We start from the raw sequence: 12,782 nt of genomic DNA on the forward strand, positions 1-12,782 counted from the left end.
AGAACCAGGCTCTTCCTAAGTTGGCTCAATAAGTGCAGAATATTTATGTTAATTAGGGGTTAGGGTTAGTTGTTAGATGTTATAGCAAAGAGAAAGTGGCACTGACCTTATTTTAACCTCACAATTGATTTACATTTTCACATGAACGATACTGTAATATATACCAAGCTGCTGGAATACCTGGCGATGGTGGCCATGGATAAAACATCTCCATGGAAAAACTCATTCCATGGATATGTAGAATAAGTCATGGTAGCAGTCAAACTCAATCGCAGAGTCAAACCTCTTTTGGGCAAAACCGGTTTGTAGGATTTTGATATGTAATTTCAACAGGATTAAACAGAGGCACTCAGATATTACAGAGGAACAATGCATGAATCATATTCTAAGATATATTGTATTCTAATACTATAAGAAATCTGTGGAGTATCTAGATGACGTTGCTGACAGCAGAAGGGGCGGACACCCTGTACACATGGATGTAAGGTGTGGGAGAAGGAGGAGGACAGCAGAGGGCAGCACATCAACATTATGTCAGGCGGCAAGAGCGCATGTAAAGCTCCATGATGGGACATATCAGGATGTTGATCGAGGGACAAGGATTCCAGCAGGTCCAGCCAAAACAGATTGCCTAAAAAATGCAGAAACAGAAGGAAGAACAGGCTAGAGCTACAGGAGTTGGGACAGATCATAAAGGGTAATGAGTTCACTCAGGCTGGCCAAAATTAGGCAATGCTTTATAGAACAGTAGCCTAGAACATTATAGAACATGGCCTACATCAAATCTGACCTTGTGAGCATGCATACCTCACAGTAATGCATCCTGGCGTGATGCACTGGGTAACATTGAAAATTCACTGAGATTCACGGACATCACGCCTAGCATTAAATGTTTGTTATACACCTTATTTAATAAACATTATTGTTGCATGTATTATGCAGTCTTAGATAACATGTTCCATTTGACTTGCCTGGTCCAGCTTATATAAGTCTGATATATAAACATTTATGTGTGAACAGCAGATAGACTTCCATGAGAACAAAGGCAAGATCAATAGTAACTATACCTACCTTACATAAACTTTTGCACTGAAAATGTGTTAGCCCAATTGACAAAAAATGTGTTTTCTAAGTGAATAAATAAATGACAAGGTGAGGACACTACTCAAGGAGCAGGAGGCAGCATTCTGATCATTTGACAAACAATTCTACTCTGAAACACGGGGAAACTCAGGAGAAGCATCAGGGATCCAAGTGCTGATACAAACAGCACACTGAGGATCACTTTAAAAATAACAACCCATGTAATATATGGAAAGACATCAAGGCACTGACTGACTACATCAGCTCCAATATGCTTCCCAGTAATGATGCCATTCTGCTTGATGTCCTGATCCAGTTCTTTGTTCACTTTGAAACTCACTCATCAGCAAACGATACTGGCTCTACAGCACCACCAGGTTAGGACCACACAGAGGAAGGTCAATGCTAGCAAAGCATCAGGCTCAGATCGAGTGCCTGACTGGGCATTGAAAACATGTGCGCACCAGTTTGCAGAAGTGTTTACCAACATATTCAACTTGTCGCTACAGCAAGCTGTGTAAATAGCCTGTGCACTTGTCTAGTCCATCTGTGCATGTCATACATGTGTGCACACACCAAGACAAATTCCTTGTATGTCTTGGACATACTTGGAAATAAAGCAATTCTGATTCTGATTCTGTGCGCTCATGTGTCATGGGCTTCCTCACTGGCCAATCACAACAGGTCAAATTTGGAAGGCCCACCTCCTCCACCCTCATCCTAAACCCTGGAACCCTACAGGACTTTGTGCTGAGCCCCCTGCTTTTCACATATGACTGCATCCTCTATCACACATAAATTTGTTGGCAACACCACAAACAATGAGGAGACAGCCTACATGCTGGAGTTGGAACATATGTGTTGAAACAGCTGACGAGAACCTCTAACACCTCACACCTGTTTAAAAAAAAACCAACAACAAAGACTTTTCTAACTCGGGAAGCAAAAACAGGCCCAGCTCCCAAAGAAACTACTGATGAATTTCTACAGCAGCACCAGTGAAAGTATCCTGGCCATCTGCACAGCCACTGAGCGAAAAGATCTGCATCACAGGGTGGAGGTGGCACAGCGCACTGTTAGAACAGGGCTCCCAAACTTGGACACTATTTATGCCTGAGGAATAAGGCTGGCAATACCATCAAAGACAACACACACCCTGCTCACTTCCTGTTTGAACTGTTGTCATCAGGCAAAAGGTTCAGGACAATAAGATCCCGCACCAACAGACTGAGGAACAGGGCTGTGGCCTCTACCACACATCTCCCTGCCCAACCACTGAGCTGATTACAAAGACTGGAAGTGCACGTGCACATGCACACATATATATCAAAAACTGTGGCACACACACTAATAACATATGCATGCACATATGTACAGACCTTAACCCCCACAGACTATTTCTACATAACATTAAAATTATTTATCTATTTATTAATATGTATTATTCTTATAACACCCAACCCCATAAATATGAACATTTAACCAGGTATTTTTAGTTTGTAAACTTTGTCAACTTGCACAGTTGCACAACCTTTTTTTGTACTTCCTTGTAATCTCTGTAAGAGAAGCCATGTGAAATTTCACTGCACCTGAGTACAGTAATAATAAAGAATCTATTCTACATCTACCTATTCTGTTAAAAACATACTAAAATAAATTAATCTGAGATCAGGGAAGGGCTTATACAGTCAGTCTTAATGATATTCACATAGATATACACATAGATGCCGCAATGACATCTGAACTGTGTCAACATTGCGTAACTGTTGTAATTTGGGGCTGTACGAACCGTGGCACAATCCAAACCAGATCTTGGGGAATTAACTACCTCTCACGGGTAACACTAAACAATTGTTTTTAGTTGTTTGGGTTTTGGCCTTTATAACATTATGTTGAGAGCTAAGCAGTTGGTCAGTCAGACTATTAAATTAGACTATTTAGTTAGCTAAATGCTAGCTGGCTATGAAAGCTGAGACTTTATAAGAAATCATATTAACTTTCCCGCTCTTTCTTTCTCTCTCACTCACTCTGCCACTCTTTTCATACACATGTATACACATGCACACTGAGAAATGTTTTAGAAATGTAAACGTTGTAGTGCTTTTTATAAAGGAAAACCCACAGCTCACTCGTTTTGTATTTGTAGACAGCCAGTTCGGTGTCTATAGATCTTCACGCTTGCAGGTGGGCTTTGGTCGTCCCTCAAAGTGGAAGTTTTCATGCAGTTGTTAGTTATTAGTTGTTAGCTTTTGCTAGTTTTCGTTCTGTAGCTAGGTTATGTGGTCGTTCTCACAGCTTTTCAGCCATCTAGCATAACTTTTGACCTGTTTTAAATACGTATGATTGCCATAGATATGTCCTTTGTAGCTACACAAGAGATGTCGGTTAATTACGACTGTTGTGAAACTGCATCGTTTACAGGTAAATTAGCAAGCTAGGATAGCAACTTTGTTTAAGAAAAAAAAAGTTTCTGGAGGAGCTAGCTATTTGTTAGCTAAGCAAGTAAACCTCGATTTTAGAGCGAATGCTTGCGCTGTGGATAAATTAAATCAAGAGAGAGCTCTTCTCCCAACACTGCCTGTTAGGTTAGGATGTCACAGCCAATAGTGAAAATACCTCTAGCTGACCTAACTAACTTAAAAGACCTACATGACATTTAGCTAGCTATCTTCTTGTTTAGTTATCTACCTAGGTAACATTTATTTATTTAAACCTAGTTAGTTTGTCAAAAGCTACCAAAACATTCCATAGCGTAGCAAGCTGACCTAACCTACCTAGCTAGTTAACTAGGCTATAGCCTAACTAGTAATCTAGTTGACAATAGTTAGCTAACAGTCACTGTAGCTTTGAAATCTTTAGAAAACCCGAATACTATTGCGATGCCCTGTCAAAAGCTGAAACTGTCTTTTTTAGATTATGGAGTTTGAGAATCCAAGTATGAAAATGCAATTGCGACGGTCCCAACGAGTCAAGGTGGAACGAAAAGGGGAATCGGAAAGCCCCGAAGAGATAAAGCCTGAAAAGAAACAAGTCAGAAGAGAGGTCTGCAGCCCTCATAACCATAGTATTATGTGTGTTTATATAATAATCATGGCTTGACTTTGACTGTCATCTTCAGAGAACCAGAAAAGATGAGGACCAGATTAAAATTGAAACAAAAAGTATTGACTCAGATCACAACTCTGAGGAAGATTATAGTTCAGTAAGTGATTAAGCAGTGGCACCCTTTCCCTAATATCCAGGCTCTTGGAGCAAGTTGGTCACCATGTGTTTTTTCATAGGTTCATCAACATTTGTCCAAGTATGAACTTTGTCGTCTAGAAAATATCAGGCAGAACAAAGCCTTCCTCTGCTTTTTGGAACTGCATCAGGTAAATATGTAAAATATCAATCAGAGCCAAACCAAGCCTAACCTACAGGTAGATGTTGAATCAGTAGAATTGAGAGTAGAGTTATGGGCCTTGTAATGAAGGTAGCAACTCAGTCTTGACTGTTGGCAGGACGTTGAAGCACTGAGGGCAAAACCCAAGTCCTCTCAGCGAGGCATCAAAAAGTAAGTTATGGTCTAAACATCAGGGCTTTAGAAAAGATACTGAATATTTTTATGTCATTACTTATTACAATATGTGTGCAAAAATAGAAATTGCTGTCAGATTTGTCCCTGCCTAAAAATTATTCGAATGTAGAGTGAAGACTGTAGAGGTGCTTCCCTGTCGCAAGTCACTAAGGTTACAGAAGAAAGAGACTGAAGTCCTTTCTCTTTCAAAGGCTGCAGCTGCAGGGCCAGCGAGAGAAGTAAGGGGCAAGTGTGCGATTCTGGCTCAATAAATCTGATATCAAATCCTTATATTGATAATGTAAACAATTTTTTTTGAAGACTGGCAGCAGGACCTAGCTAGATGAACCCACTTAATGTGGAGGAAAACAGCAGACTACCTGAGGGACTCCTTAAGCTGTGCACTGAGGTAGTGAGGGTTTCCTTTGTTGTCTACATTATGTATAATTTATGTTACCCCCACTTAATTGTAATTTATTTGAGACAGAACCACATTAAACAAGACCAAGAGGTGCCAGATCTAAAGATGTAAGAACCAGCTTTTGTGTTTTGGTCCTGTACATATACAGTGCTGTGCCTAAGTATTTCCTTAGTAACACAGTTTTGGATGTTTTTGTCCCATACTTGAAATGAAATGAAACCATGACTGAGCTTAAGTTAACCAGTTAATGACACTTTTTTAAGATTCAAGTAGTTGGTACTGTGCGATATGATGATATGATGTTACATGATACATAATTGTTTCATATTGTGTTCCATCAGAGAATATTGAGAGAGGAGAATTATCACTCTCTATTGTCAGATGCTAGAGATGCTCCCAAGCAAGTCCAAAATGAATGGTGGTGAATGAAGATAAATGGCTAAAAAATAAAAATGAAAATAGTTTACCACCTGGCAAGGATCTTCCTTTAATTTTGAAATTAGCAGTGTGTATTATACTAAAAATAGAAACGCAAACTTACTTGTGTATTTTTCTACAGCAAACATGTTTTTGGCAGTAGGATATAGGTGTTTCTGCTACTGAGTGCTGATTAGTTGGAGAGCTGGAGTAGCAGTAATGCTAGCGTCCTACTGCCCAAAACCCATCTCTCATTTATTTCATTATGTGGCAAAACACAAGCATTACAGCAATATTTTTCATCATTTGGATGACTACATTTACCCAAAGTGACTTACAATTATGAGTGAGACCAACTTGAGGGTTAAGGGCCTTGCTCAGGGGCCCAACAGTGGTAACTTGGCAGGGGGGCTTGAACCAGCAACCTTCTGATTACAAGGCAAGTACCTTAACCACTGAGCTACCACTGCTGTGGTAACTTTATAGTTTATTACATTTCAATTTTTAACAATGTCTCACTCAACTTGTCCAACCACACATCCTTGGGGGATTAAGCATACATTCAGCCTACACTAACAACTGCAAATTACTATGAGTCATATTCCTCACAGGTATTCCAACAAAGGAAGAGAAAAAACAAATATTCATATATAAAATAAATAGATGATAATAATGAAATAGGACCTTAAAAGTGCTTCACCCGCAACCCTGTATGTGACTAGTAAGTATTTTCCCCACATCTGATATTTATCTATTTTTCCTCAGTATAAGTCTATCTCTGAGATCCCTAGACATTCTTGTAATATTCTGAAAAATCTATCCCACTGTTCATCATTTAATGACAGCTTCAAATATTTTGCCCAAGATGTCTTGAGACCCACTGTAGCCTTATTATTACACTGTCTTAAAAGCAAAGAATAGTAAACAGATGCTTCATGTCCCTTACCATATACATTTAGCATCTCAGAAACCAACTCTGCCTGTTCAGGATAATTTTGACCTCGCCTCAAAAATTCCCATTTGCAGATGTTTTAGTTGCAAATATCCCTATAAATCTGTTATTTAGGCAAGCTAAATTCCTGTACCAATTGGTTGAAAGGTTTTAATGAGTTTTGATCTTAAGTATCTCTTATATCTAAGACAAAATAGTCAAGCCACTCCTTCCACATAATGGGATTTTGGAATACATATCATTGGATTTAGCCAATTGCAAGAAGATCAATTAAAATAGGGATTACATTTAAACATTGGGCTAACCTTATTCCATATGAAACCATAGGGTTTGAACTACTGTACTGTGATAATTTTATGGACAGTGAAAAAGTGGGAGTGGGGCTTATGGCAAATACTCAATTCCATACTATGGGAGAGCCCTTTCAGGTGGGAGTGACCAATGAACCAAATGTCTAAGGCTAAAAGCATAATAATAATTAAAAAAAGTTTTAGTAGCCCTAGACCACCACTCCCAACAGTTTGTTGCAATTTTCCCAAATGTATACAGGGCATTTTCCCATTCCAAATAAATGTCTTACACAGATCAACATATTGTTTAAAAATATCAGAGGCACCTCCAGTGGAAGTGAGTAGTAAATAATTAATTTGGGGTACACAGTTCATTTTAAGAATATTAACCTTTTGTTCATATCGCACAGCTCTAGTGCTTACTACATAAATACTAATCAAATAAATATGTAAAATGTGAATAATGACTAACACAGTAAATCATGCTGTTTTATGTGATGCAATGTGATTAATGACTATTGTAGTAAATAATGATATTTTACATAAGCAAAGTGCTTGTGTCAGAGTTAAGGCTCCCAAATGCATTGCGAGACACTCTGGAAAATACATATGGTACACCAGAGAATTGATAAGAGTTGTTTACTACATCTGTTATGAAAATTGCTATATAAATAAATTTTACTTGACTTGTTTATGATCAACAGTTTCAAACTTAATCTGCCACTGAACAGAATATCCATGGTGCATAAAATGCCATTGTGATGTAGCCCTAAAAAAAAGTGATCCACTGTGATAAGACAGAAAATCCAGGGGTAGATAAAACTAAATGTAAAGCTTTCTTCCTAAGCAATAATCTTGCTTTGTGAGACAAGACCTTGGATTTTATTAAATTATTGGCTAACATGATCATGCCTTGTTGGAAAAAAACAACAAAACCTCATCTTACCTGGCATTATTTATATAATCTTGTGACATTACTGAGTAGATGATCAGGTCAGTTTACTCTTCTTTGTACACTTGCTTGTTGGAGAAAGTGCAGGTAGTAAGGTGCTTTGTGTCTCAGGTACCAGGAACAACTGAATATGATGTCCATAGATGCCAGTGCTGTGACAAAGGTGGTGAATAATTGCACCCTTTTTTCTGCACACTTTCATCCATGTTCCTCCACTCTGTTTATGGCTGCTGGGGACTATTCAGGCCACCTTGGCCTTTTGACCATGGTGAGTTAATGGGGACCAATGCCCCTTGTTAATCCTAGGCATAATTTGAGTGGTTAGGTCAGTATTTCTTACCTTTATTCAATAATGCCAGACAAAATGAGATGCAGCATTCTCCTCTTGAGTCTCAACTGCTGATGCAGTAATCATCAGGCTCCCAGACTACTTGCCCCGCAAACCCAAAACCAATTACAGACTGTAACCGAACGTTTGACAAGCACAGTCACTCCACCTTATTCATCGTTGGTCAGTTTCTGACTACAGTACTGCTGACTGTATATTCTTTGAGTAGCAGAGCATCTCCATACAGTTATGATATGCCATTTGTATTTTGTTTGGATTTTGAACCAAAAAATGTCTGTCATTATTACATGGCACTGAGAGATGCGAATGGTCTGCCAAAAATATGTGGTGGGAAATGTTCATTGAAGAAGTGCCTAAGACAAATCACACATTTCAAAAGCATTTTTTAAGTGGCCTCTTAGGTCTTTCTGATTGAGTGGTGGATAGGTTTTTCCCTTTACTATGCATTTCCTCACCATTGTGATTCCGGTGTAGAGCTCGGTAAAGACATATGTTTTCTATCTTGCAGACAGACAGTATGGCTTGCTACTGGCAAATACAATTGGTCAAAAAAGTAAATAAATGAACTAATTAAATGACCAGTAATGTTTTTAACCTGTGTGGCCTGTGTTTGTTTCAAAGGGGGTGGACTGGGGTGATGATGGCGTGCTGCTTTTTAAGCCACAATCTGGTGTGGTTGGCTGCTTGGCCTTCTCCTCAGCACAGCCTACCAACCTGCTCACAGTCAGCAATGATGGTAGTACACACAGCATGGACCTGGAAAGGGCGCTGTTTGAAGAGGTAAGAAGGTAAAACTAGGCCCTGTCTATACTGATGTCCTGCCTACTCTTCTAAATATCTGCTTTGCAAACTTTGCAACACATCACATCACTCAAATCATTACTGTGTTATGTCCTTACTACCATAAGATATTTTCTAAAAGTAATCTTTTTTGCAAACTTGTAAGATCGATTTGTTAATACAACATTGTTTAGAATTTATGTGGATCAAGCAATTTAGTTGGTGTAAACTTGGATTTATATGCGGAAAAGTGTAGTTTGTAATCTATAGAGGTGATAACTCCCCTGCTCCCTGTATGATTTTCTTATAACCTTTGTCTATTCACTGGCTGATATGTAATGCTGTACATAGGTGTACCACTCAGACTCTGGTCTGAAAAGCTTTGACTTTCTGTCTGTGGACTGTTCAACTTTACTCATGGATGGAGATGTTGTCATAGTTGACCGAAGGACTCCAAGGTAAAAAAAAAAATCCTGTTTTTAATAAAACCTATTTGTTGTTTAGGTTGTTTCAAATGGGGTTTTGAAGCTGCAGAATAAATATGTTTTGAATGTTTTTTATAGGATGTCATATGAGTGGCTCCACACCTTGGATCCTAAGTGTGTGAGCAGTGTACATGTGCACCCACTGCAGAGGCAGTACTTTGCTGCTGCAGAGAGCAGGTTTGAAACACAATGACTGAGCATTTTCCAGGTTTATAAACAAAACTGGTCAAACTCGTGATTTTACGTTGTAGTATAAGAAGTGTGTGTAGAAGCTGGTGGCTTTCTCATAAGAAGCCATCTGTATCTTTGGCATCAAAACCCAGATCTGAATTCAAATGTTGCACAATCTAGAATTATCAAAGACAATTTTTTTGTCTCTGTGTTAAGATCAGTGCACATATATGACTGTCGTCATCTGAAGAGGAAAGTCAGATCACCTGTGTGTAAACTAAAAGGCCACTCTGGGAGTGTCTCCAGTGCCGCCTTCTCACCATGCACAGGAAACAGTGCTGACCTCATGCTTTGATGGCAAGATCAGGTACCTACAGTAGGCTTATTATTTAGAAAACAGGACATGGTGTTCAAATCAGTTAACTTTTTTTTTCCTCTTACCTGATTGTACTAGGGCTATAAATAAGGAACCTGTATGATTTTTTTTACTATAGTCTTTTTTCAAGTTTTTCAAATATGAATGTTATTCGGTACTAAAAGTTAGTATGCGACTTCTAATTTACCCCTCTTCACTTCCTAGTGGAAACACACAAGAGATTCTTTGGCCAAGGCAGGTCCTGGTGAGCTGATGCCCTACAGAGTTTAGTTCCAGCCCTAATCTATCATTCCTGATCCAGTTACATTACATTTATGTTAACAGGTAAACAAGTCCTTCAGTAGCATCTTAATATTAGGGCCAGGTTTGTTGTATTAGGATTGGAATTATACTCTGCAGGACGGTAGCTGTCTAGGACCAGACTTGGCTACCTCTGCAGTAAGCAAGGAAGGCATGCATGTAGTTGAAATTAAAGCGAGCTTTTTAATTGATTGAACAGGTTGTGTTGTGATAGCATTTTATATAAGAATCAGTAGTCAGGCCTTTCAGGTGTATGGAACTCTAGTGTATAATTGTGAGAGAAATCTTGTTTTACGATTTTGCATGCTTGCATTCAGTACGTCTGTACCTGTGCTGCTCTCACCAGTAGACCTTCATGATACAAAATACTTTAAAAATATATATTTATTTGTTTTGGTTTTGAATGAATGATTAATTTAAGAAAAAAGAAAAGGAAGGTGTTTGAGGAAATGTGAAAATGGTAACATTTTTATTCTGCTTAATCTCTGTAAAATTTTGTTTTTTTTTTTCATTGACACTTTTCTAGTCTGTCTGCTCATACATCTTAATTAGTTCTGTATATTTTTTCATGTTTTGTGACTATACCCTTTTTAAACAAGTAAAATTAGTTACAGTAAACTGCATACTGAAGGGATTGTTATGAAATCTGACACACTGTGGATGATCCTACCCCTGCATCTAATGGCATCAGACAACACACAATAACTGGCCTAAAAATTGTTGCCGTGTTGTTGTTTTTTTTTTTTTGGAAACTCCATTAACTCAATTTAGCTTAATAACGTGATGTATGAACATGTGATGTAAACATGGCTCATGGCCAGCTGCACTACATGAAGTCATAGTAATGAATAGTCCAGTTTTCACAAACTACTGCATAATCATTTTAGAATAATTAACATGTATAGAATAAGTTTTTTTTATATAACACCTTTCTCACACTCAAAGGTGCTTTATATAAACTATACATAAAACATAGGACAGGCAACAAACAAAAAAAGCAGTGCAGAACCAAAACATTCAAAAATTAGAGAAAGGGAAAACACCCAGAAAAGATTGAGTTCTGTTTTAAAGGCAGAAATTAAGGTCACATAAACTTTGGGTAAGTGAGTTCATGTTTTGACAGTGTTATACTGAATATGATACCACCAACTGAAGACAGTTTGAACTAGGCAAAGTAGTATCAGTACCAAATTTAAGCAAACCAGTACCAGAAGGCCAGCGCAAGCTAAAGTGTAGGGACGTAGGAGGAGCAAATCCATGTAAGGCTTTGAAGGCTATAAGGAAAAATTTGTATTGGATAGGAAATGGGACCGGTAACCAGTGTAGTGTGGGGAGAACATGTAATATATTAATGGTGTATAGTGTGAATAAAGACTCTAGCTGCTGAATCTTATACATTGTAGTTTATTAAGGAGTCTAACTTGGAGACCAAAGAGAAGGGCAGTACAGTAAACAAGAAGGGAACTGATAAAAGCATGAACCAGAGTCTGAAAATGTTAGAGATGGTAGAGGGCACCAACATTACAAACAGTTTGTAAAAGATTTACATGTACTCCAATGTCAAAGATTATATCAAACTTGGTACTAATAGATCTTTTGGATGCAATTATAAGGAGAGCGTTATTTAAGGAAATGTGAGCGCATCCAACACTTAATATCACAGATACATGCAAATAGAGAGAAAAGAGGCAAGGGAGTAGAGGAGCTAAAGCTGATATAGATCAGTGTGACACAAGTACACTGAATCCATGCTGACAAATAGGAGTATAAAATTTATGAAAAGGAGAGGACCAAGAACAGAGCCCTGGGGAATGCCTTGAGCAACATCAGCAGTAGGGGATTTGTATTGTTACTGTCAGTGAGGTAGAAATTCAACTAGGAAAGAGCAACACCTGAGATAGAAATAGCAGAAAGACAGGCAATGAGTATGACATGAGAGACTGTAAAAGCAGAGCTGAGATCCAGAAGTGGGATACTAATTGTTCCAGAATATAAAGCAAGAAGGTCATTTATGACCCTAAGGAGAGCTCTCGCTGTACTAGGGTATGAATGGAAACCAGACTAGAACCATTCAAACTGATTATTTGATGCTAAATGGGACTGTAACTGAAACCGAACAACCCTTTCCAGTAGTTAAGCACTGAAGGGGAGATTAGAAATTGGCTGGTAATTATTTAAAGTAGTTGAGTCCAAACCAGGTTTCTTCAGGACTGGGATGACAGCATAATTTTTAGTTCTACCAAAAATGTGTTAATCAAGAGAGAAATATCACATTTTTTGAGTATAGGAGTGGGAGCAGGGTCTAGCTGGCATGTAGAATGTCATTTCTTAATTAAATCTGAGATGCCTAATGGCATGGTCAGAGTGAAATCAGTAAACGGATGCATACAGTGTACATAAAAAATAAAAAAAAATCCCTCTAGGGCAGGGTCATGTAAATTTGTGGGTTATTTGAAAATGTTATAAATAGAGTCCATGTTATTCTGAAAATAGTGAAGAAATGCCTCACAGAGCCAGAAACAGAGGGTTTAATGGGTTTTTTTATTGTAGTAAAAAGTGAATTTTAGGCCTGCGACTAACATTGCTGATCATGGATGAAATGCAATGAGAATGGGCAATGTTGATTACAGACCTGTATGATAATGTGTTT

General features: G+C 38.3%; 1 protein-coding gene across 1 annotated transcript; it reads left to right on the plus strand.

The window, feature by feature from the left end:
- Positions 1–3,368: 3,368 nt before the first annotated feature.
- Positions 3,369–11,523, plus strand: wdr76 (WD repeat domain 76). Its single transcript, XM_081710070.1, has 8 exons — positions 3,369–3,504; positions 3,997–4,125; positions 4,202–4,285; positions 4,365–4,454; positions 8,642–8,800; positions 9,152–9,258; positions 9,364–9,462; positions 9,673–11,523. The coding sequence occupies exons 2-8, from the start codon at positions 4,000–4,002 to the stop codon at positions 9,809–9,811; spliced, it is 804 nt and encodes a 267-aa protein (XP_081566196.1). The 5' UTR covers positions 3,369–3,504; positions 3,997–3,999; the 3' UTR covers positions 9,812–11,523.
- Positions 11,524–12,782: the final 1,259 nt, after the last annotated feature.

The sequence above is a fragment of the Electrophorus electricus genome, chromosome 3, assembly GCF_041902795.1.
Source record: "Electrophorus electricus isolate QZ-2024a chromosome 3, ASM4190279v1, whole genome shotgun sequence".
Lineage (NCBI taxonomy): Eukaryota > Metazoa > Chordata > Actinopteri > Gymnotiformes > Gymnotidae > Electrophorus > Electrophorus electricus.

Excerpts from the sequence above, each read along its gene's own strand:
- wdr76 (XM_081710070.1), top strand. The coding sequence starts at position 4,000 with ATGGAGTTTGAGAATCCAAGTATGAAAATGCAATTGCGACGGTCCCAA. Across the intron at positions 4,286-4,364 it reads CTGAGGAAGATTATAGTTCA|GTTCATCAACATTTGTCCAA; the intron begins GTAAGTGATTAA and ends GTTTTTTCATAG. Across the intron at positions 9,259-9,363 it reads GTTGACCGAAGGACTCCAAG|GATGTCATATGAGTGGCTCC; the intron begins GTAAAAAAAAAA and ends TGTTTTTTATAG.